General features: G+C 68.0%; 1 protein-coding gene across 1 annotated transcript in view; it reads right to left on the minus strand.

The window, feature by feature from the left end:
• Positions 1-323: 323 nt before the first annotated feature.
• The window catches only part of AHDC1 (AT-hook DNA binding motif containing 1), a 52,521-nt gene continuing 31,563 nt past the window's right edge, over positions 324-21,281 (minus strand). The window contains exons 2-5 of the mRNA XM_075173551.1: positions 7,325-7,487; positions 6,114-6,154; positions 613-5,691; positions 324-501 (exon numbers count right to left, since the gene is read on the minus strand). Of these exons, the coding sequence (XP_075029652.1) occupies positions 656-5,691; positions 6,114-6,154; positions 7,325-7,487 (5,240 nt within the window). The 3' untranslated portion in view covers positions 324-501; positions 613-655. The remainder of the gene's footprint in view (positions 502-612; positions 5,692-6,113; positions 6,155-7,324; positions 7,488-21,281) is intronic.

The raw sequence follows: 21,281 nt of genomic DNA on the forward strand, positions 1-21,281 counted from the left end.
GGGAGGGAAAAGAAAAAACAAAACAACCCCCAACCAGACCCCCCCCACCCCGAGGGGGCTGCGGGCAGGGGGCACCCAGCCGCTGACCCCCAGGCCCCGCGGCCGCCTCCTGCCCAGCCTGCCTGCCCTCCCTGCCTGCACCCCTGCCCTGGGCTCGGCGGGGGTCGGCGCCGTCCATCCGTCCGTCCGTCCGTCCGTCCGATTGTCCTGTTGCGGGGCGGGAGGGGGGGGGCGGCAGTCCGGAAAGCAGAGCCAGGCGGTTGGCAGGCGGAGCGGGTTTGAGTGCGGAGGGGGGAAAAACGGGGTTTTTCTCTCTTTGTCCGTTATTTTTTTTTTTTTCCTTTCGTTTTTTTAACTTTTTTTTTTCCTTTTTTTCCTTTTTTTTCCTTCTTTTTTTTTTTTTTTTTTTTTTTTTTTTTAGAAAACAAACAAACGGTTCCAATCCCAGTTAAATACAGAACTTGAAAAGTGTTCCAGAAAAAAGTGCTGGCTAAATTACCTCTGAAAGAGAAACACAACACGGAGGGGGGGGACACGATGAGAAGGGCCCGGGGGTGCCCTGTCCCCCCCCTGCCCCCCCCACCCCTCACCCCGAGGGGCTCCCCCACCTACCCTGTAACAAAACCTCGTTGTCCGGTTGGCACGTCAGCAGACACTACAATGAGGTGACCGTAAAAGTGTCCTCGGGGTGTTGTTGCTCTACCATGGGTCCCAAAAACCCGCTCTTCTGGGTGGGGGCCATGACGGGGTGCCCTTGGGGTGCAAAACTGGGGTACCTGTAGTTGTCCTGCAGCTGCAGCATTGAGTCTCTCGGTACGGGGGAGATGTTCAAGTCATTGATCAAGGGACAAGCGTAGGGTCCTCGGTGGTGAGCCCGGGACATCTCCAAGGGCTCCTTCTCGCCCTTGGAGGGGTGGGTGCCGCTCGGGCTGCTCAAGTGGGGGTTGAGACACGGGGGGTCCGTCCTGCCCATGAAGTCCACCAGCATACCGGCCCCCGCTTTGCCGTCGTACGAGGGGCTACGGGTGCTGGCGTTGGGGGAATACCAGTACGGGGGGTTTTTGCAACTGGGGGAGTCGTAGTGCGGTTGAGGCATGGGGAGATCGCGGCAAGGCAGGTGGGGGGCGTGCGGCAGGGCCCCCCCCTGCATGCTGTGTTTGAGCGAGTCGCAGGCGGGCAGCTTGCGGATGTCGCCCGCCCGTAGGTCCTCCTTGAAGGCCAAGGTTGGGGAGCAGTTGGGCGAGAAGGCTTTCTGCAAGCCGGCCTCGAAGACAGTCTGCTGGCCGGGGGCTGCCAGCTGGTGCGGGAGGGCAGGGAAGTGCTTGCTCTCCAAATCCGGCTGCCCCAAACCGGGGGAGTCGCTCTGAAAGCCCTGGACGAAGGTCCCGTCCGAAGGGGTGGAAGGGTTCATGGAGTAGGGGCCGGCGTAGTCGCAGGGGTCCCGCTCGCCCACCCCGAAGCCCCGGGACTGGGACGGCAGGGGGGACATGCTGCTGTCCCCGCTGTAGTAGTCCAAGCCCAGGTCCGTGCTCTCCTGGAAGAGGGGGTTGACCGCCTGCGACTTGGTGGGGAACTTGGCCTTGCCCGTCCCCCTCTCCTTCTTGGAGGCACAAGCCCCCCGGGACCCCCGGGGCTGCCGGGGTCCCGTGCTCCTCTTGGAGGGGTACACGGAGGAGGAGGAGGAAGAGGAGGAGAAGTTCAGGTGGGAGGTGTCGAACATGTCTACCTTCTTCCGTCGGCCCCTACCGGGCTTGGAGTTGCTCTGGAAGAGGACGCTCTGGTTCCAGTTGTAGCCCGGGGCAGAGGATGCCTCGTTCCAGTCCATCATCAGCTTCTCCAGGCTGGAGAGACTGGACTGGCCCTCGCTGGAGGAGGCCTCGCTGTTGGCGCGCCGGTAGCCAGCCGGCTGGTTGAACTGGGTGCTGTCGGAGGAGGACTCGGAGAAGGTCTCCGAGACCGTCTGCTGCTTGGCTTTCTGCGGGGTGTAGTTGGAGATGTCCAGGATGACGTTGGGCTCGTTGAGGTGGCACTCAAAGCCCGGGTTGTAGAGCTGGCTGAAGGCCTCCGAGCTCCAGTCCAACCCACCGTAGCCTTGCCGGAAAGCCCACGGCGCAGCGCTGGGGAACTGCCGGCAATTTTCGGGCGAAGGTTGGAAGGAGGCCGAACCCTTGGGCACCATGTAGCCGCCGGGCGAGACGGTGCTGGCCCGGCTGTCGCAGCGTAACGGGGTGTGCGCCGCGCTGGAGAACTGCCCCCCTTGCTCGGCGCTGTTGAAGAAGGCGGCTTTGCCCAGTGGCAGACTGGGACCGGCCGTCTGCGGCGCGTAACCGGCGCTGTGGGCGCTGCTGGGGGAGGACGGGAGGCTGCTGCCGCTGCCGTAGGCGAAGCTGCAGTCCTTGCTGTTGGGGCAGTCCTGGGCCGCCGGGTACTGCTTCCCCGGCGGGAAGACGCTGGCGGGTGCCACGCTCTGCCCGGCGCCGTAGCTGCCGTACGGGGAGTAGCCGGGGGTGCCGCTGGCCGCCGGGTGAGCCGTAGGTGACCGGGAGACGGCCGAGGGTGGCACCAGCTTGGGAAAGACCTCGGCACCCCGACACTCCGACGACCCTTGGGCCACCCCGTAGCCGGCGGCGGTGGCGGCACGGCCAGGCGGGAAGGCCGGCCGGCCCTGCATCGCCGCGTGGAAGGCGGCCTCGGCACCGGGGGTTGCCGCAGCCACCTTGCCGCCCCGGGCCGGGTAGGCGGCCAGGCCCCGCTGGCCCGGCAGGGCGGCCGGGGGGGCCGTGTAGGCGGCCGCTGACTTGCGGGACTCGGAGCGGGAGGCCGAGAGGGCGAAGTCCAGCAGGTCGGAGGAGTCGTCCGAGTCCAGCAAGGAGCGGAAGTAGCCGGTGAAGAGGCTGTGCCTCTCCGGGCCGGCCTCCGTCTGCGAGGACGGCGCGCTCCCGGCGTAGAAGCCAGCCCGGCCGGAGGAGCCCGACTCCAGCCCTGCGGCATGGAAGGGCCTCGCCTCGGCCCCTTGGTAGCCGCCATTGCGGCCGGCCTGGCTGCCGGGGTGGCCGTGGTGGGGGGCCCAGGGGCTGCCCTTCTCCCCCCCGGCCCACTCGGCAGGGCCGTCGCCGAAGCTCTGCCCGGGGTTGGGCTCGGGGAAGAGTGCCCCGTTCTTGCGGGCCCGTCGCTTTCGTTTGGGTTTGCCCACGGGGTCGGGCTCCGGCCGGCCCCGCTTGCGCGGGTGCACGGTGTCGGCGTGGAGGGCGGCGGGGGCTTTCTTCTTCTTCCCGATGCCCTCGAAGAAATCGCTGAAGGAGCAACGGGCGGCACGGGCGGCGTGGCCCCCCCCGCGCCCGCCGAAGCCCCCCGCCTTGCCGCCGCGCCGGCGGAAGCCCTGGACGCGGTGCAAGAAGTGGGAGATGCTCTGGGTGTCGGGGGCTTGGTGGATGGACTCGGGCTCGCTGGGGGTCCAGCAGCGGGGCGGCGAGCAGCGCCCCGAGCACTGGCTCTGCCGGTTGAGGAAGGCCAGCTTGGCCAGCACGTCCGAGTAGTCGGCCTTGCTGTCGTTGGTGTCGGCGATGTAGGAGGGCTGGGGTGAAGCCAGCTTCTGCTTCCTCCTCCTCCTCTTCTTCACCTCCGGGGCGGGCTCCTTGGGCTTGGTTTGGCCCAGCAGCAGGTTCTTGGGAGGCCTGCCCCGTTTACGTTTCAGAATGATGGGCATCTCGCCGGGGGGAAAGACCACCACCACGTTGCGCCCGTTGTTCTTCATCTTGAGCAGCGGCGTGGGCTCCATGGAGCTACTGGCCGCCAGCTCCTTGCCCTCCAGGTTCAGGTTGCTGCTGAGCGATGACACCTTGTAGGTGGTCTTGTTCCTCCTCCCCAGGGACACGGGGATCTTGGCCATCTTCACCACCATCTTCCTCACCCCCCGGCACTTGCTCTTCTTCCCCGTCGTGGGGGCCTTGGGCACCTCGTCGGGGTCCAGAGCGGTGGGGGGTGGCGGCGGGGGGGCCAGTAGCGGGGCGCCGGGCTCCTCGGGCCCGGGGGGCACCTCGGCGGGCAGGGCGAGGGGGGACAAGACGCGGCTTTCAGGGGTGATGTCCGCCCGGCGCCCTCGCCCTGCCCTCCTCCGGCGGCACAGCATCTTTGGCTTGTCTGTCCGGCGCAGGGCGTACTTGCGGTGGTCCTCACCGCACCGCCCAGCTCCCCGGCCCCCGCAGGGGCCCCGCTTTACCACGCTGCCCAAGGGACACCCCCCTAGCCGGGGCTGCAGCCCGTGGGGCCGCAGTGGGTCCCCAGCGCCCGCCTGCGCCTCCAGCAGCTCCGACACGGGTCCCAGCGGCTGCGCCTCCAGCAGCGAGGGCTCGGCGGGCAGCAGCGGGGCCCGCGCGTCCAGCAGCGGCGGCTCCAGGGCCCCGGGCAGCGGCTCCAGCGTCTGCAGCCCCAGCGGCTCCGCCAGCGGCTCCAGCGACTGCAGCTCCAGCGACTCGGACAGGGGCTCCAGAGACTGCAGCTCCAGCGACTCGGAGAGCGGCTCCAGCGATTGCAATCCCAACGGTTCCAGGTTTTGCAGCTCCAGTGACTCCGGCAGTGGTTCCAGGCTCTGCGAATCGAGCAGCTGGGGCTGCGACTCGAGGGACTGGGAATCAAGCAGTCGGGACTGGGAGTCCAACTCTTGGGCTGGCAGCAACTGGGGCTGCGGCTCCATCGCCTGCGACTCCAGCAGCTGCGTCCCCGGGCACGCCAGGGAGGCCAGTTCGTTCAGGATGTCCGCCTCGGCCAGGTCCGAGTAATCACCGGCGTCAGGCTGGGAGCAACCGGCTTCCTCCGCCGGTGCTTTGGAGGCCCCCCCCACACCCACGCTGTGGCCGGGGGGCTGCGGGGTGCTCCCCCCGCCGCCATCGGCTTCTCCATCGCGGGCCGGGGGCCGGGGATGCCGCGGCGGCTCGGTTTTGCAAAGCACCCCCCGTTCCTCGGGGCTGCGGATGCTGTTGGCCAGGGAGGGCGAGGAGAAGAAGCTGTACTGGAGGTCACGGTCGGCGGGCAAGAGGCGGCTGTCCTCGTGGCCACCGCCGCTGCCGCCGCGGAGGCTGCCGCAGTCCAGGTGCACCCCGCTGCTCTTGAGGTCCTCGGAGAGGCGGTTGAGGTCCTTCATGATGTCGATGAGCTGCACCACGGGGTGGAGGTTGATGTGCCCGTTGCCGCACTTGCTACGGAGCAAGGCGAGGATGCTGTCGACGTTGCAGCGGCCCGAGGCCAGCGTCGCGTTGGGGAAGGTTTTAGGCGCCCGATCGCGGGCGGCTGCCTCCTCCGCGCTGCCCCCCAGGATCCGGGGCTCACCGGCACAGCCCAGCAAGTCCTCCGCCGCCTTGGTGCCCCCGTGCACGCTCTGGCACCGGTCGGCCGGGTCGCCGTGCAGCAGCGAGCCTGCCTGGTGCTCCCGGCCGAGCGCAGGGCACGAGCCCTCAGGGAAGCTCAGCACGCTGCAGGATAAGGCCTTTTCCGCCGGGCAGGCCGGGGGTCGCTGCGCCGGGTGCCCCGGCGGGTAGAACTTGGGCTCTCGGACGTAGTCGGGCGAGCCGCGCACAACGCTGGTTGTTACCACTGGGCCCGGGGGCTTCACGCGCATCCTGACCTCCTCCTCCCCCGCGTGCCGCTTGGCCGAGCAGTTGCTGACATGGGGGTCGGGGAAGGTGAGACCGGGACCTGCGTGGGGCAGAGAGGGGGACAATGAGGCTCCGAGGGCACCGCTGGCCGAAAGCAGCCGGCAGTGCCTTGCTCCATCCCCCCCACCCTCGGAGAGGGGGTACCCGCATTCGCCCGCCCGGCTCATCCCTGCCCCCGCCAGGACCCGGTTGGCACCGTGGGAACCTGCCCCTGCCACCCCCCCGCCTCCTCCCTTGCCCACTGCAGTGGTGGGGAAATGGGGTCCGGCCCCCTCCCCTGTTCAGGGGGGGCTGGATGCCCTCCCCACGGCAGGACCACCCGTGCCAGCCCCCGGCTCGCCCCGGCGCGGAGCCACCTCCAAGGGAAAGCGGGGTGGCTGGTGCCCGTGGGGGTCTGGACTGCCCTGTCCCCCCGTGGGGCAGGGCTGGGGGGTCCGGGGGTGTCGCGGGGCTGGGACTTACCCTCGGCTTTGCTGCTGCTCCTGCTATTGCACTTGAGCTCTCTGCAAAGGAAGGGGTGCAGAGGGTTAGCCCCGAGTTGGGGCAGGGGGGACACCTGGGTGCCCACCGCACCCACGGCTTCTTCACAGCACCAGTCCCTACAAGGGACATACCAGGGGCCGATCCTCCCGAACTCCCACAGCCGAGAGGGCAGCGCCCGCCCATCACCCTGGCGTCGGGGCTGCGAGCGGGGCAGGGCCGGGGAAGGGGCGGGGGGGGGGCGGGGGAGGGAGGCTGCCTCCGATCTGGGGGACAGAGGGGACACGTTTACCCCCCCTACCCCACCCCATCAACCCCTCCACGGGGCCGGGGCGCTGGGGAGAGGGAGGGGGGTCTGGGGGGCTGCCCGGGGCGGGGGGGGCGAGGCGGGGGCCCTACGGCCGCGCTGCCGCTAGGTGTCCCCGGCGAGCCGCGCTCCGCCCGCCGCCCCGGCCCGGCCCCCGCCGCCCCCCCGCCGCCCAGCGCCCCGGCCCGGCCGGACAGACAGACAGACAGACCGCGGGGGGGGGGGGTGGGGTGGGGGGTGGTTGGGAAGTTCTTTGCCCGCGGAGGTGGCTCAGCATGTTCCGGCCCGCCTCCCCTGCCTTCCCACCCACGCGTGGACACCCCACGCACAGCTGCTGCCCCCCGCCCCTCCCCGCCCCGAGGTGAGATTGCCCGGTGCCAGCAGCCCCCGGGCACCTCCCCGCATTGTGTTTGCCTCAGTTTCCCCTCGCTGGCAATGAGGGTACAAGCGAGGTCTGCGTGGGGTTGTGTTGCACAAGCACCCACGGGTGCGTAGGGGGGCCCGGCACCTGGCACGGGGCCCATGCGCCGACTGCACAGCCCACCCTGCACCCCACGGGGGGCTGCAGGCATCCCTCTTTGCCCCCCTCCCCCCCAGCCAAGGGCTTAGCAAAGCTGCGGAGCCCCCCCTCCGCCATCCCCAGGGATGCTTTGCTGCACCCCACGGGGGGCTGCAGGCACCCCTCTTTGCCCCCTCCCCCCCAGCCAAGGGCTTTGCAAAGCCGTGGAGCCCCCCGCCGCCATCCCCAGGGATGCTTTGCAGCCCCCCACTCCCACCAAGGCAGGGACAGGCAGAGCAAGAGGCAGCAAAAATTGCTTCCACCCCCCCACACCTCCCGGTGCAGCCCCCGCTCCCCATTCCCGGGGCGAGGGCCCCCCCGGGGTACCTGGGCCGCGGGTGCTTGCAGTGCAGGTTCACTTTGAAGCTCCTGCCGTCGCCGTCGCTGCCGGGCTGGCGGGGGCCGGAGCCCTGGGCACGCGGGAACCACTCGGCTGGCGGGCTGGCACCGTTCTCCAGTGCGACGGGCTGGCAGGCGACCGAGCTCCCATCTGCTTGAGCAAGCATAGAGACCCCCCCCCATGTCAGCCCAGGGGCCCCCCTCCCCAGGGAGCACCCCCTGCCCTGGGCTGGCGTGGGTGCCCGCAGGGCTGGGCACGCTGCGTGCCCCCTGTTCACGCCTCCCCCTCAAAGCCACAGCCCACGGGGACACCCAGGGACCAGCGCTGTCCCCTCCGCCCCACAGGATGGGGCCCATCATGGGATGCCCGGGCACGGGGTGGTATTTTGGGGCAGGATATCCCTTTCCTCCCCGCCATGGCCGTGCCTTGAGCCGGGGGCTGCCCACCCGAGGCAGGGCATCTCCCCGCCAGGCTGCGGGCGCATGTGTGCATGTCCACACGGATGTGCATGTTGCACACATGTTGCCCCGGCTCCCCCGTGTGACACTGGCGTGCTGGGGCTCCAGGCACCCAAAGCAGCTGCTCATCCGGCACAGGGGTGCACGGCAGAACCCCCCAACCCATCGCGGTCCCCCCGTGCCTGCGTGTCCGCCTGTTCCCCCCCGCTCCGGAGCAGCGTGTGAATCCCTGCCTGTTGGCTCCCTCCCCCAGCACACACCCGCAGACACACACACGCAGCCGCTCGGCGTGATCCAGGCTCTTCCCGGTGTCTGGATTAGCGTGACAACTTATCAACAAGGCAGGGAAAGAGAATTCAAACCTGTCAGTCCATCCGCATCCTTCCCCCCCCCCCCTCCCTTCCCCGTCTCCCCACCAGCCTTTGGGCGCAGCGCTGGCACGGAGGAGATGCGGGCACCTCTCCGGCAAACGCCGCCGTGTTGCCTGCACGGTGTAGAGTTACGCCAAGGGCAATGTGGAGCAGGAAAATATGTGCTAGAAAGACCGGTCTAGTCTCTGATGAAGCTGCTAATGTGCCCGGAGAGCTGTTGGAGGGGAGGCGGGCAGGAAGGAAGCAAACGGGAGGTTTTCCAGAACAGCCGCTGGGAGCCGGTCCCTGCCGCACACGCTGCGCACGGCTCGACGGGGAGGACCGGGGCGGCACGGGGCGTGGGGCGCGGCCCCCCCATCTCTGCGCTGGTGTCCCCCCACCCTGCGTGTCCATGGCGCTCAGAGCTGCGGATGTATTGGCAAACCCTGTGGGATGCCCATGGGGTCCCCAACGGGGTGCATGGCACCCACTGGTGTGCACCCATGGGTGCCAGAGGCGCTGGGCATGTCCCCCCTGCCCTGCCCGTCCAGCCGGCTCTTACCCCACGCTGGCCGGCATCAGGCTCCTGCCCTCGGACCCGCTGCCACCCCCAGTGGGGCCACGTGTCCGGTGACAAGGTGGGGGACGCTCCCCATGCCGTGCCAGCGCTCCTCCGTCACCCCAACCGAACCACCGCCATCCGGCCACCCCCCACAGCGACCACCACCTGCGCCCCTCACCTAGCACCCACCACACCACAGGGCCAGGCAGCACCCACCATCCCCACCCCACCACCCACCCACGCCATGGGGCGCAGGACGGGAGCCCGGGTGGTGGGGAGGGGGCTGCGGTGGGGGAGCCGGGCGCGCCGGGATGCTCGCCGCGCCGCCGCGCTCACTTTCACCTCCCTGCTCAGCCCCAGGCAGCCGCCACATGTTTCGCATTAGGCTCTCCGGACTTCGCCATTCCTGGCTTGCTCGCCAGGGGTAGGGCCTTTTTCCTTCTTTTTTTTTTTTTTTTTTTTTTTTCCCCTTTTTTTTTTTCAAAATTTTTTTTTTCTCTCTCTTTTTTTTTTTTTTTTTTTTTTTTTTTTCCCCTCTCTTCGCTGGTTACAAAACACCAGCCGAGACCACACAAGCGAGGAGGGATGGAGGGAACGAAACGAGAAAGAGAGATAGATGGGCGCCGCGGGTGGGGGAGAGGCGGCGAGGCCGGGTGCTGCGGCGGGGCTGGGGGGGGGGGGGGGCTGATGCGGGGCGGGGGGGGGGGAAGCGGGCGAGATTGCAGTCACCTCCGCTTCCCACCTCCTGACCCCGCAGCCCTGCAAAGATAACAGCCCCCGAAGACTGCTGACTCGCCTCGCAGAAATCCAATATCCTCGCCTGGTGAACTAATCGACTACCTGGGCTCGCCACCTCCCCTGCCCGGGCTTAATCCTGCTGCTGCAAAGCTTTAATTAGTTTAACGGTTTCAGGCTTGACAGAGGTTGGCGGCAAGTGGCATGGGCCCCCCCACCCCCGGACAGGCTCCTGGGGGGCTCCTGCTTGGGTGGCAGGGGTGCTGCAGGGTGGGAGAAGTGGCACCATGAGGGCACCGCGGGCTGCTGTCCCCCCTCCTTTCCAGGTCCCCTGAGGCTGCTGGCACCCGGCCCTGACCCCCAGCGCTGGCAGGGGGGGGGTGGGCATGGAAGGGCTCGCTTGGCACCGGCGTGGCGGCAGCTTGCGGCAGAGGGATGGCCCCGCAAGACGCGGACGTGGTTTGGTGCCCGGCTCTGAGGCCACCCAGACGTCAGGGTGGGGCCGGAGATGCCACCGGGAGACAGGCAGGCGGCAGGGACCCAGCCGCCACACAGATGGGGACACGCCGGCCTGCCGCCTCCCACCCCGCCGGGGCACCGTGCCGAGCTGCCCGCGGCGGCAGCGCCGGGGACGGGGGGTCCTCCCCATCGCCCTGCTGCCTCCCAGGTCCCTGAGCACCGCGGGGTGCCGGGAGGGATCGGGGTGGCCCTAAATACCCCCACGTGGGTGTGGTGGGGTCCCTGGGTACCCCCATCACCCGTGTTCTGCGTGCACAGCTGTCCCTTGCGTGTGCACAAACACATCTGGGGCACTGCAGACGTGCCCCCCCCCCCCCCCCTTTGCAGACACACATGATGTGGCATCACGGGGTGTCCCGCTCCTGCGTCCGCCCTTGCACAAGCCTGGGGCGGCTGTGGCGGTGCCTCTCCCTTGCACACTCACCCGCACACTCGCACGCGACCGGGGCACGGCGGAGGTTTTCCTCCCTCGCACGCGCACGTCTGGGGGCACAGTGGAGGTGCAGCTCCCTTGCACGCACACACACACGCCTGGGGCACCGGGGAGGTGCCTCCCTTTGTACACCCCCCCCCCACACCCCACTGCTGTCCCCTCCGCGCCCCCTCGCACGCTCCCGTACCCCCCTTCCTTGCTGACACGCACCCGGCCCCCCCCCCACCCCGTGAGTCCCCCCGGAGCCCGTCCTGCGCCTGCTGACACCAATGGAAAATCCCCTCCAGTGACAGCTTCCTGGCAGGCGCTTTCCGAGGGTTTCCGTGTTCCCCAGCCAGCCCCCCCCAGGCCACCTCCTCCCTGCACCACGCGGGGGGTCGGGCAGGCAGGAGGACCCCCCGCCTTTGCCCACGCCACCCCGACTTCCACGTTCCCCTCGCCTTGGCGTCGTGGCCCCCACCCCAAAGCACGCGGGTTCTGCTCCCTCCTGTTCCTCCCCGCACCTCATCCTGCCTGCACCCCATGCACTGGGCATCCCCTGCCACCGCGCTGCCCGCCTCTGGAACGGGGGCACCCATCGGCACCAGGGGTGCTTTGGGATCCCACCTAGAAACCTGCCCGGGGCACCCCCCTGCCTCGGGGACCCACCACCCTGTGATGCCACTGGTGCATGAGTTGGGAGCAGGGCAAGAGCCGGGGGTCCAGAGGGGTGGGCACAGATGGGTGCTGGGGCACAGGGTGCTTTGCAGACAGGGGTGCGGGGTGCTTGCAGGCAGCCCTGACCCCTCCTTCGGTTGTCACCCCGCTCCCGCCGCGGTTCGAACCCGTCCATGGCCACGTCCCCCCGCCGCCCTGCCCTCTGCCGCGCTGGTAACGAGGAGATGGAGCAGATGGCGCCTGGGTTTCATTTTAGGTAACGGGTCCAGCCGAGCTGCTCGGCTGCTGGTTCCCCTCGCGGGGTTGTCGGTCGCCAGAGGAGAGGTTTTTTGGGGTCCCACCCCAAGGAGGGAGCTGGTGGGGGACCATGTCCCCCCCACCGCGGTGCCGGGATGCGGTGCTGCCGCGGGAGGAGATGGTGCTGCCGCAGGAGATGCTGCTGCCGGGAAGGGCTTGGCTGGCGCCTGGGGCAAACGGACCTGGGAGACATGGCCCCAAGGGAGAGCCGGGGCTGGGAGCCACCCTCCCACAGCACCCCAGGGTGCCACGTCCCCGGGGCAGGCTCAGGCACCCGCCCTGGCACTGGGGAGGGGGCTCTGGGACCGGCTGGGTATAAACAGGGGGTGCCTGCAGGCCTCGGCATCCCCCCGACCACCCGGCGCTGCAGCAAGGCAGGGTGAGAAACTCATTGCCAAAACAGCGCCGAAATCCCGGCTGGCCCTGGAAGCAGGGACCCCGGGGACACCGATGCCCCCACACTGCTGGGGACGACGCTGAGTGGGGGGACACAGCCCTTCCCTCAGGCCTGGCCCCAGTGTGCTGCTGCCACTGGGGTCTCCTGCAGCACAGTCCCCAGCCTGGCTGGTGGCACCTTCCAGGCCTGGTGGTCCTGGAGCTGGTGGGACCCTTGATGGGTTCAGCCCTCAGCCCCGTAACGTGTCACGGTGCCCTCGAGGTGGGCGGGGATGGGGATGCCTGCTCAGGCCCCTATTACCGCTGTTGCAAGAAACCATCTCCCCTGCAAGGACCATCTCCCCTGCAATGACCATCTCCCGTGCAAGGACCATCTCCCCTGCAACGACCATCTCCCCTGCAAGAAACCATCTCCCCTGCAAGAAACCACCTCCCCTCCAAGCACCATCTCCCCTCCAAGGACCATCTTCCCTGCAACGACTATCTTCCCTGCAAGAACCACCTTCCCTGCAACGACCACCTTCCTGCAACGACCACCTCCCCTGCAACGACCACCTTCCTGCAACGACCACCTTCCTGCAACGACCACCTTCCTGCAACGACCACCTCCCCTGCAACGACCACCTCCCTGCAACGACCACCTTCCTGCAACGACCACCTTCCTGCAACGACCACCTTCCTGCAACGACCACCTCCCCTGCAACGACCACCTTCCTGCAACGACCACCTTCCTGCAACGACCACCTCCCCTGCAACGACCACCTCCCTGCAACGACCACCTTCCTGCAACGACCATTTTCCCCTGCAATCATCTCCCCCTGCAAGAAACCATTTCCCCTCGGACCCTCTCTCCCCTCCTCACAGGCCTGGGTGGGCGCAGCCGCCCGGGGACATGGGTGCGGGGGGCATGCTCCCCTCCACGCCCAAACACCCCCAGCCCCAGCAGCATCATCCAGCGCGGACGCAGCCCCCCTCTCCCGCTCCAACCCCCTTGGCCCCAGAGGGGTCTGACCCCCCTCCCTGGCTGGGGGGCGGCGGGGGGGGGGGCCAGGAGGTGGCGGTGGGGCCGGGGGGGGACCGGGGGAGGTTGGGCGGTGAAACCGCTCGACAGATGGACTGCAGAGACGGTGGCACCTCGGCCGGCTGGAGCCCAGAGCCGCAGTTCAGAGCTAGCAGGGAAACGGGCTAAATTTAGCTGCTTTCCTCGGTGCCAGCTTTGTTCCCCCGCCCCGTCGAGCCGACGCAGGAGGCGAGCAGCCAGCCTGGCCCCCTCCTCTGCCCTCTCCCTGCCGGGGTTGGGGGGACACCCCAGTACCCATCCCTCGGGGTGCCAGGGGCTCCTCGGGGTGCCGGGTATTTTTCCACGCACGTCTCCGTCCGATGGCTGTTCCCGGCGGTGCCGTGGGGTGATTTGCCCCAGCGTGGTGAGCGTGCCCTGGGGTGTGTCGTGTGTGTGTCCCCCCCCCCAAAATGCACCGGCAGGCCTGAGGCTGCGCAGACGGCCGCGGCCCCCCTCTCCGGGCTCCCTGTTATAGCCACAGCATGAGTCACAGCCCCGGTGCGTCCCTGCCCAGCGCCGGCCATGCCGGGTCATGTAACACCCGCGGCCGCGCCGGCGCGGAAGGGGGGCTCCATCCCCTGCCCACGCCACCCCCTGCCCACAGCCTGCAGCACCCAGGGTGGCTCTGCAACCCCCCCCCCCCGCCAACACCCTGCTGGGGGACCCCTAGGGTTGGGGGGGGTGGGGAGGGAGGGTGCAGGGGCGATGCTCAGCTCCCCCTCCTCCCCGTTCGCAGCCGGCTGCGAGGCCGCGGTGCGCTGCGGGTTAACGCCAAGCGGGGCCGGGATCCTGCGAGGCCAGTAACATTTGGAAGGCGCCAGATGGACGCGTGCCCATGCCGAAGGCTCGCTCGGCACAGCCACGCTCCCCCGGCGCTGGAGGCTGGGGGGCTGCCCAGGGTAGCAAAGGGGCGCCCGTCGGGATGCGGGGATGTTGACCCATATGCCAGCCAAGGTCCTGGGTCACCCAGCAACCCACTCATACCCCCACCATCATCACCATCGTCGGCTCCCCCCCCCCCCCCCCACGCTTGTAGCCCCACCGCAGGGAATGGCGGCAGCGGGGTCCAGGTGCAATGGGCCGTGCCCACGGCATCACCGCTGCACCCATTCGGTGCCGACACCGCACCGGGGTGGCCAGGTGGGGACCGGGGGGGGGTCCGGGCAGGGGGAAAGCAGCCAGTTGCTTGCTTGGCCAATTTTAGAAACTGGCTAGACAAGAAAAGCAGAATGGGCCGGGCAGGATTTACGGCCGGGCTGGTGTCAGGGTGGGTTTTTTTTTTCTTTTTTTTTTTTTTTTCTTTCTTTTTTTTTTTTTTGGTGGGAGGCACACATGAGTTGAGCGGAAACTCCTGGCTGCGGATCCTGTTTCCTGGGAGATGCGGTGCGGTGCAGGGCCGACTGGGGCCGAACTGGGGTGTGGGAGCCACTGGGGACGATGCCAGCACTGGCGTGCCGGGGCAAGGGCGCGGGGAGGGGGGCAACCCCACTTTTGTGGGGCTGCCCCCCTCCCCGCGCCCTTGCCCCGGCACGCCGGCAGCCTGGCACCCCGCACACAGGGTGCACAGAGGGGATGCACCCACCGACAGGTATGGGTGCAGGCGTGCATGTGCACGGGGCTGCAGGTACACAAGGCGGTTGTGCACACACGGGAGGATTGTGTACATGCATGGGTGGGAGGATTGTGCACCCACGGGTGCACCCATGGGAAGCATTGTGTACACACAGGTGCACCCACGGGGGAGGATTGCGCACACGCGGGTGCACCCATGGGGGGAAGGTTGCGCACAGGCGGGTGCACCCACGCACACAAGCACGGGTACAGGTGCACGCGTGCACCTACATGGGTGCAGGTGCACACATGTATAGGAACATGCATGTGCACAGATGGGTGCACACGTGGGTGCACCCACGCAGACGAGCACGGGTACGGGCGCACGCGTGCACCTACATGGGTGCAGGTGCACACACAGGTACAGGAACATGCACAGGCACTGGCGTGCACACAGGTGGGTGCACACGTGGGTGCACACAGGCACACACACGCAGGTGTGATGGCACACGGATGTCCAGCACCCACCTCCCATGCACCCGCAGGATCACACCCACTCCGGGGTACAATGCACCGCCAAGCACCGCCGTGCCCCCGCACCCTCCCGGCCGTGCGGCGCCGGCAGCCCCAGCCGGACACCCAGGCAGCACCCATGGGCTCCCGCAGCGCAGGGACCCCCTAGCCCCCCAATACAGCCAGGCTGACACCGCAGAGCCCCATCCCACACCCCAGCAGCGGCAGAAGCAAGAGGTCATTGACAGCTCATGCCAGGGGGCCATGCTGGGTTTTGCCCCGACCAGAGCGGGTGACCCCAAAACACAATTCACCCTTCCCCTTTGAGAGGCCATGGTGGCCCCCAAAAAAAGCCGGAGGTGCGAGGAAGGTGCGAGCGGAGCGAAAGCGCCCGGGGTCTGGCAGCGGGGGCACAGATACACGTGGGGAAACTGAGGCAGGGAACAGGGCGGGCTGTGCCCGGGGTGCGGATGGAAACAGGGAGCTGCAGCCAACTCTCCCAGAGCACCCAGGCGTCCTGCGCCGCCCCAGCCCCCCAGCTCCGCTCCCACCCAGCTGCCCTCCCGGCTCCGGTTACAGCCGCGGCTGGGCCAGGCTGCGGCACGGCGTGTCCCGGGGAGGGGGGGGCCGGGCTCCGGGGGATCAGAGCACCCAGCTCTCCCCGCACCCAACCACAACCCACCGGCATCCCTGATCCAGCCACATAGGAGCCTCAGAACACACACACCTATAGATAAACCTATTTTTTTTTTTTTTTTTCCCCCCTCGCCAGGGAGCTTTCCATTAAAATTGGAAGAACGCAACTTGCCGGCAGAGCCCCGGCGCGGATCGTACACAGCCTGTCACTCACACATCACTTTGTAGATGCCCATAAATTGCTTCATTACCTCTTCTAATTGAGGAGAACGCAGCTGCTGTGGGGCGGTGACAGAGCGCCTTCCCTTTGAAGGATGCTTCGCTCTCCAAAGACGGGTCCGGCAGAGCCGCAGAGCCCCACCGACATCCCAATAATAATAATAATAATAATAGTAATAATAACGATAATAACAGTATCCAAGCAAAATCCCTCCGCAAAGGGCAGCGGGGCTCACGTGCGCCGGAGCCCGCTTGCGGGAGGGGGATGAGGTGCTCGGCGGGCCCTGCACCGGTGGGGAAACTGAGGCAGGAGGGAGGTTGCACCATGCACGGGGAGAGGGCGGGGATGCAAACCCCTGCGTCACACCGGGACCCTGGAGGGGACCATGGTGGTGACAGGGTTTAGGGACAGAGGATGGAGCAGGGTGGGGGGCAGAGGACGGAGCATCCCCCCCTGGCCCGCAGCGGGGATTTGGGGGGGCAAGGGGGGATCTACAGGCCACGGCGCTACCAAAACTCCCCGGGGAACTTCCCACCCTGCTCAGGGGCTACATCCTCCCAGCTTCACCCGCACGAAGCCAGGGGTGCCTGTCACCTTCCTGCGTCCCCGTCCCCTGCACCCCGTCCCCGGGCGGGCCCCCCGGCTTTGTCTGGCAGGCGGCGAGCGGCTGCGGCTGGGCTCGGTCCCCTTGCAGGATACTGCAGAAGGATTTACTGTATTGCAGCTTGTGCTGGCTGCAGCCCAGCGCACAATAGATTAGCTGTAGCCCAGGGCAGCACGTTGCGGGGGAAGGAAGGTGGGATTCATTCGGATGCAGATTGCAGGGCATTTGCTGCAGTATACTGCAGGATCCGGCCACTCGCTCGGGACACCCCCCCCCCCCCCCCATCATCCCGCTCCAGCCCTGGCAGAGGGGCGCAGAGGGGCTCACGTGTCCCCTCCCCGGCCCCGAGCCATCACCCCAGCCAAATTTTATGGTATGGGTGTTTGCTATGGCTGCGGGTGTCCACGTGGGTTGGGGGATGCCCTGCCTGTCCCCTGTCCCCATCCCAGGGGGGTCTGGAGGGGCTGTGGTCCCCAACGGTGCCCGGGTGCTGCTGGGGATGCCAGGGCCCCCCTCGCTGGGCGCGACGGCACAAAGCTGGTGCAGGGAGGAAGCCGGGGACTGCAAGCAGCACTAATTGATCACGATTAATTCAGCTCCTACCTCCCCGGGTGGCAGGGAGAGATGCTGAGACACAAACCCAGCCCACAGAGCTCCCCAAACAGGCTCTGCTCTGCCCAATGCCCACCCCTTCCCCCAGCGTGGGCACCCAGGCCTGGGGGACCCGCGCTGCCCGTCCCCAGGGATGTGGGGGGCTCCGGTGGGTGCCCGGCTCCAGCTGCTGCCCCAGAGGCGTTGGGTGCCCACAGGCACATGGTTTGGGGATGGGTCCTTGGGGTGGACCCACCTCCCCCGGGGTGCTTTTGGCTGCTGGTGGTAGTGGGGGGGTCCCACCGGTGCCCCGCACCTCTCCCCACCCCTCCGGGATGCAGGCACACCGGGAGGTGATGCTCAGCCAACGGGCACGGGGGAGCGGAGGTACCAGGGGTCACCGACGGCCTCGTGGTGACACTGTGGCACCTTTGGCAGTGTCACCGGCCGGTGGGTGCAAACCAGGGGACCCAGGAGCGCCGCTCCCACCTCCTCCAGCACCCAGCCTGCGCCCCAGCAGGCACAGGCAGGCACAGGCAGGCACCCTGCGGGCAGCACCGTGGGCAGGGGGGCTGGCGTGGCGTGCCGGGGGCGGGGGGGGGGGGGGGGGACCCCGGTGGCCGTCTGGATTTCGAGGGGAGTTTGGAGCCTGCGGATTCAGGCTCCGTAATCCTACGTGGGATGCAGTTTCCACAGCAACAGCGGGTCAGAGGGCAGCGAGGGGAGCCGGCTGCTCCGCTCGGGATTGCAATTGTGCCGCCGTTGCCGAAAAGCCGCCGGGGCGAGGTGCCGGGGCGAGGTGCCGGGCTGGACGGCGGGGCCATGGCGGTGAAGGCAGGCGGTGGTGCGGGGGCCGCGCGGGGCGCGGGGGCGGCCAGGCTGGTGCTGCCGGGGAGGCGGCGAGCGGCTCAGTGTGGCGTTGTCAGCAAAGATGTCACTAATTGTCTGCAGGAGCAGCAAACTCTCGTTAACCCTTGGGCAGCCGGCGGCGGGCGCGCTGCCGAGGCCGGGGGCACCCAGGAACCTGCTGCTGAGCACCCTGGCTCAGTCCCACCTCTGCCACCGCCCTGCTTGCATGGCCCTGGGCAAGTCACCGTGCTGCTCCCACACCCACCTTCCTCCAGCGTGGCTACTGGGACCCCAGCGCGTCCCAGTTGGTGACCACGGCCAGTGGGGTGACCCCTGGTAGCCCCTCTCCTTGCCCCACAGGCTCTGGCTTTGCCCCCGCTGCCTGCGGTTGCAACAGCATTTGGCCAAGCAGGAGCACGGAGGCAAATGCTGGCAGTGCCAGGGTCACCGGGGCAGGGCCACCTCCATCCCTGGTCACCTCCATCCCTGGTCACTTCCATCCCCAGCCACCTCCATCCCCGGCCGCCTCCACCCCTGGTCACCTCCACCCTGGTCACCTCCATCCCCAGCCACCTCCATCCCCGGCCGCCTCCATCTCCGGCCACCTCCATCTCCGACCACCTCCACCCCTGGTCACCTCCACCCCTGGTCACCTCCATCCCTGGTCACCTCCATTCCCAGCCACCTCCACCCCTGGTCACCTCCATCCCCAGCCACCTCCGTCTCCGGCCACCTCCATCTCCGGCCACCTCCAGCCCTGGTCACCTCCATCCCCGGTCACCTCCATCCCTGGCCACCGGCCCTGCGGGCACCCCGGCAAGCGCAGCGGGGTGCGGGCACAGGCGGAGGGGCACACAGCACCCACGCCATGGCCACCACCCAACCTGTGCCGCGCTCCATACCTCACCACAGCCCTGGCACCGTGGGAAAAGGGCGCGTGGCCCCGCAGTGACACTTGGGGACGAGGCAGGAGCACCCACTCTGCCCCAGGAGACTTTGGTCAGGGCTGGTGGAGGCGTAAGCACCCGGAGCAGAGGCAGAAATGACTTTTCCACCTCCCAGCCGGCTCCTTTACCTGGGAGCGCTGCCGGGAAGCGCTGACGTCGGCAGGAGCGAGTGGGGGTGGCGGGGGGAGGCCGGGGCCGGGGCAGCCAGAGCAGGGTCAGCAGAAAGCCTCCGGCTCCGCTCACCCCTGCCAGCCGCCCCGCGGACCTTTTGTTCCCATTCAGCACCTTTCCCAGCTCCCACCGCCTCCCGTGGCTCCTCTGCGGGGGGGCCAGGGCAGGGTCGTGTCCCCCCCCACCCCAGTACCATGGTTTTTGGTGAGCAGATGCCTCCTGGGCGAGGTGGGAGGTGCCTGGCGTGGTTCACGGCACAGGGGACCCATGCGGTGATGGGGATGGGGACACATCCTGCCCCAAGGTGGGGTGACCGGGGGGAGGTGGCGGCTGCTCTGTGGGGGGGAGGATCTGAACCCCAACCCCCAAAAAACGACCCCCCCCAATAGCACTGGGATGCGGCGGAGAGAGGGGTGGGGGGAGGAAGGCAGCAGGGCTCCCCACCACCGTGTCCCTGAGCATCAGCCGGGTCCCCAACTGCTGCCCCAGCCCGCTGAGCCCAGGGGAGGGGACGGATCCTGCACTGCGCTGGGCAACGGGTACAAAACCAGTGCTCCCACTGCAGACAGCCACGAGGACTGGGAGGACGCAGGGTACAGCCCGCTGCCCCCACCCCCGCAAAACAGTGGGGACACTGAACCGCCGCCCCCCAGCAAAGCCCACCCTGCAGGGTGACAGCACCAGGGACCCCAGGAGAGCCGTGGTGGGTGCAGCTCTCCCGTCCCCCCCCCCACCCCGCACCCCGTGCCCGGGGAGGAGCCGGGGCTGGGCAGGTCTGTACAAGGCCGGGGACTCTCCCAGCCTCCAAGGACTTTCAGCTGGGATTTCCTGAGCGGGACGCGGGTTTGGGAATGTCGCAACGCTCCCCGATTTCTGCTCCGCCAGCTCCACGGACCCACGCACGCAGCCGGCGGCCTCACGGGCACCCATCGGCAAGGAGAGCCCCGTGGGTTGCACCCACGGTCGCCGAGCCTCCTCCCTTTGCCAAACGCCCGGCCCGGCACGCCGCCGGCACGCGGCGAGCATCAGCCCTGAGCCGGCTGCTGGGGACCTTGCGGAGCTCCCAGCGCTGTCAGACGGGGATGTGGTAGCAACACCCTGCCCAGTCTGACTTACTGGTCATACTGGGCATCCTGCAGCTGGCACCGGCCTTAACCAGCTCCCCCAGTTTCAGCATTGCCTGGGGACCTCCTGTCCCCCGGCATCCCACCACGTGTCCTCCAGCTGGGGTGCAAACACGTCCCTGGGTGCAAATGCAGCCCTGGGTGCAAATTCAGCCCTGGGTGCAAACACATCCCTGGGTGCAAATGCAGCCCTGGGTGCAAATTCAGCCCTTGGTGCAAATTCAGCCCTGGGTGCAAACCCACCCCTGGGTGCAAATCCAGCCCCGGGTGCAAATTCAGCCCCGGGTGCAAACCCAGCCCCGGGTGCAAATCCAGCCCCGGGTGCAAATCCAGCCCCGGGTGCAAATTCAGCCCCGGGTGCAAATCCAGCCCTGGGTGCAAATCCAGCCCTGGGTGCAAACCCACCCCTGGATGCAAATTCAGCCCTGGGTGCAAACCCACCCCTGGGTGCAAACCCAGCCACCGGCCGCTGCACCCCATTACACCACCTTTCAGCCAAGCCCCAGCACCCCTCTCCTTCCCCGGCTGCCCCAGCCCAGCCCAGTGCCACCCCGTCCCCCCCCCCCCCGAAGTGCCGCAGGTCCCCCCGCTGCCAGCCTCGCCCTCCGGATGCAGCAGCCAGGTCTCTTCCCCCCCCCCCCAGGCTCCCTTGCTCGGCGTCTGGCTGAGCTAAGCGTATTTAGCGCTTTTAATTGTTCTTAATAAATCAATCCCGCCAGCCCCTTAAATCATTTTTGTGGCTTCCCTCTCAGCCGTCCCCGCGGCCGTGCTGGTGTGGAGCCTGCTGTCTGCAGCGCTGCCGGGGGGGGGGGTGACCGGTGCGGGGGGGCTGGGACGCACCCTGCCCACCCCAACACCCACCTCACTGCTCCTCACCCGTGGGTGCAGCTCGGGAGCGGCTACGAGGCGCCAGCGAGCAGAGCATCCACCTAGGAGCTGGGTGATGGGGTGCTCTGCCTGCCTGGTGGGTACCTGTGCCTCAGTTTCCCTCCCTGCATGGGCTGCTCTCCCTGTTCTGCGGGTTCGGTCACCCCAATATCGCCGTGTTTTGGGGGACACTGAGGGAGCACAGGTCCCTTCTCTTGCTGTGGCTATGGGCTGGCTCCACACCCCACACCCTGCAGGGCTGGATGCAGTGGGGACAGCACCCTGTCGGCATTCCGCCTGTGCACCGCGTGCCTCAGTTTCCCCAAAAGGCACAGCCCCCATAGGATAAGCCCCCGGCTCTCAGGCAGCAGTGCCGGGGCTGAGCAGGGGGTGCGGGGGCAAAC

Source organism: Calonectris borealis, chromosome 25 (assembly GCF_964195595.1).
Source record: "Calonectris borealis chromosome 25, bCalBor7.hap1.2, whole genome shotgun sequence".
Taxonomy (NCBI): Eukaryota; Metazoa; Chordata; class Aves; order Procellariiformes; family Procellariidae; genus Calonectris; species Calonectris borealis.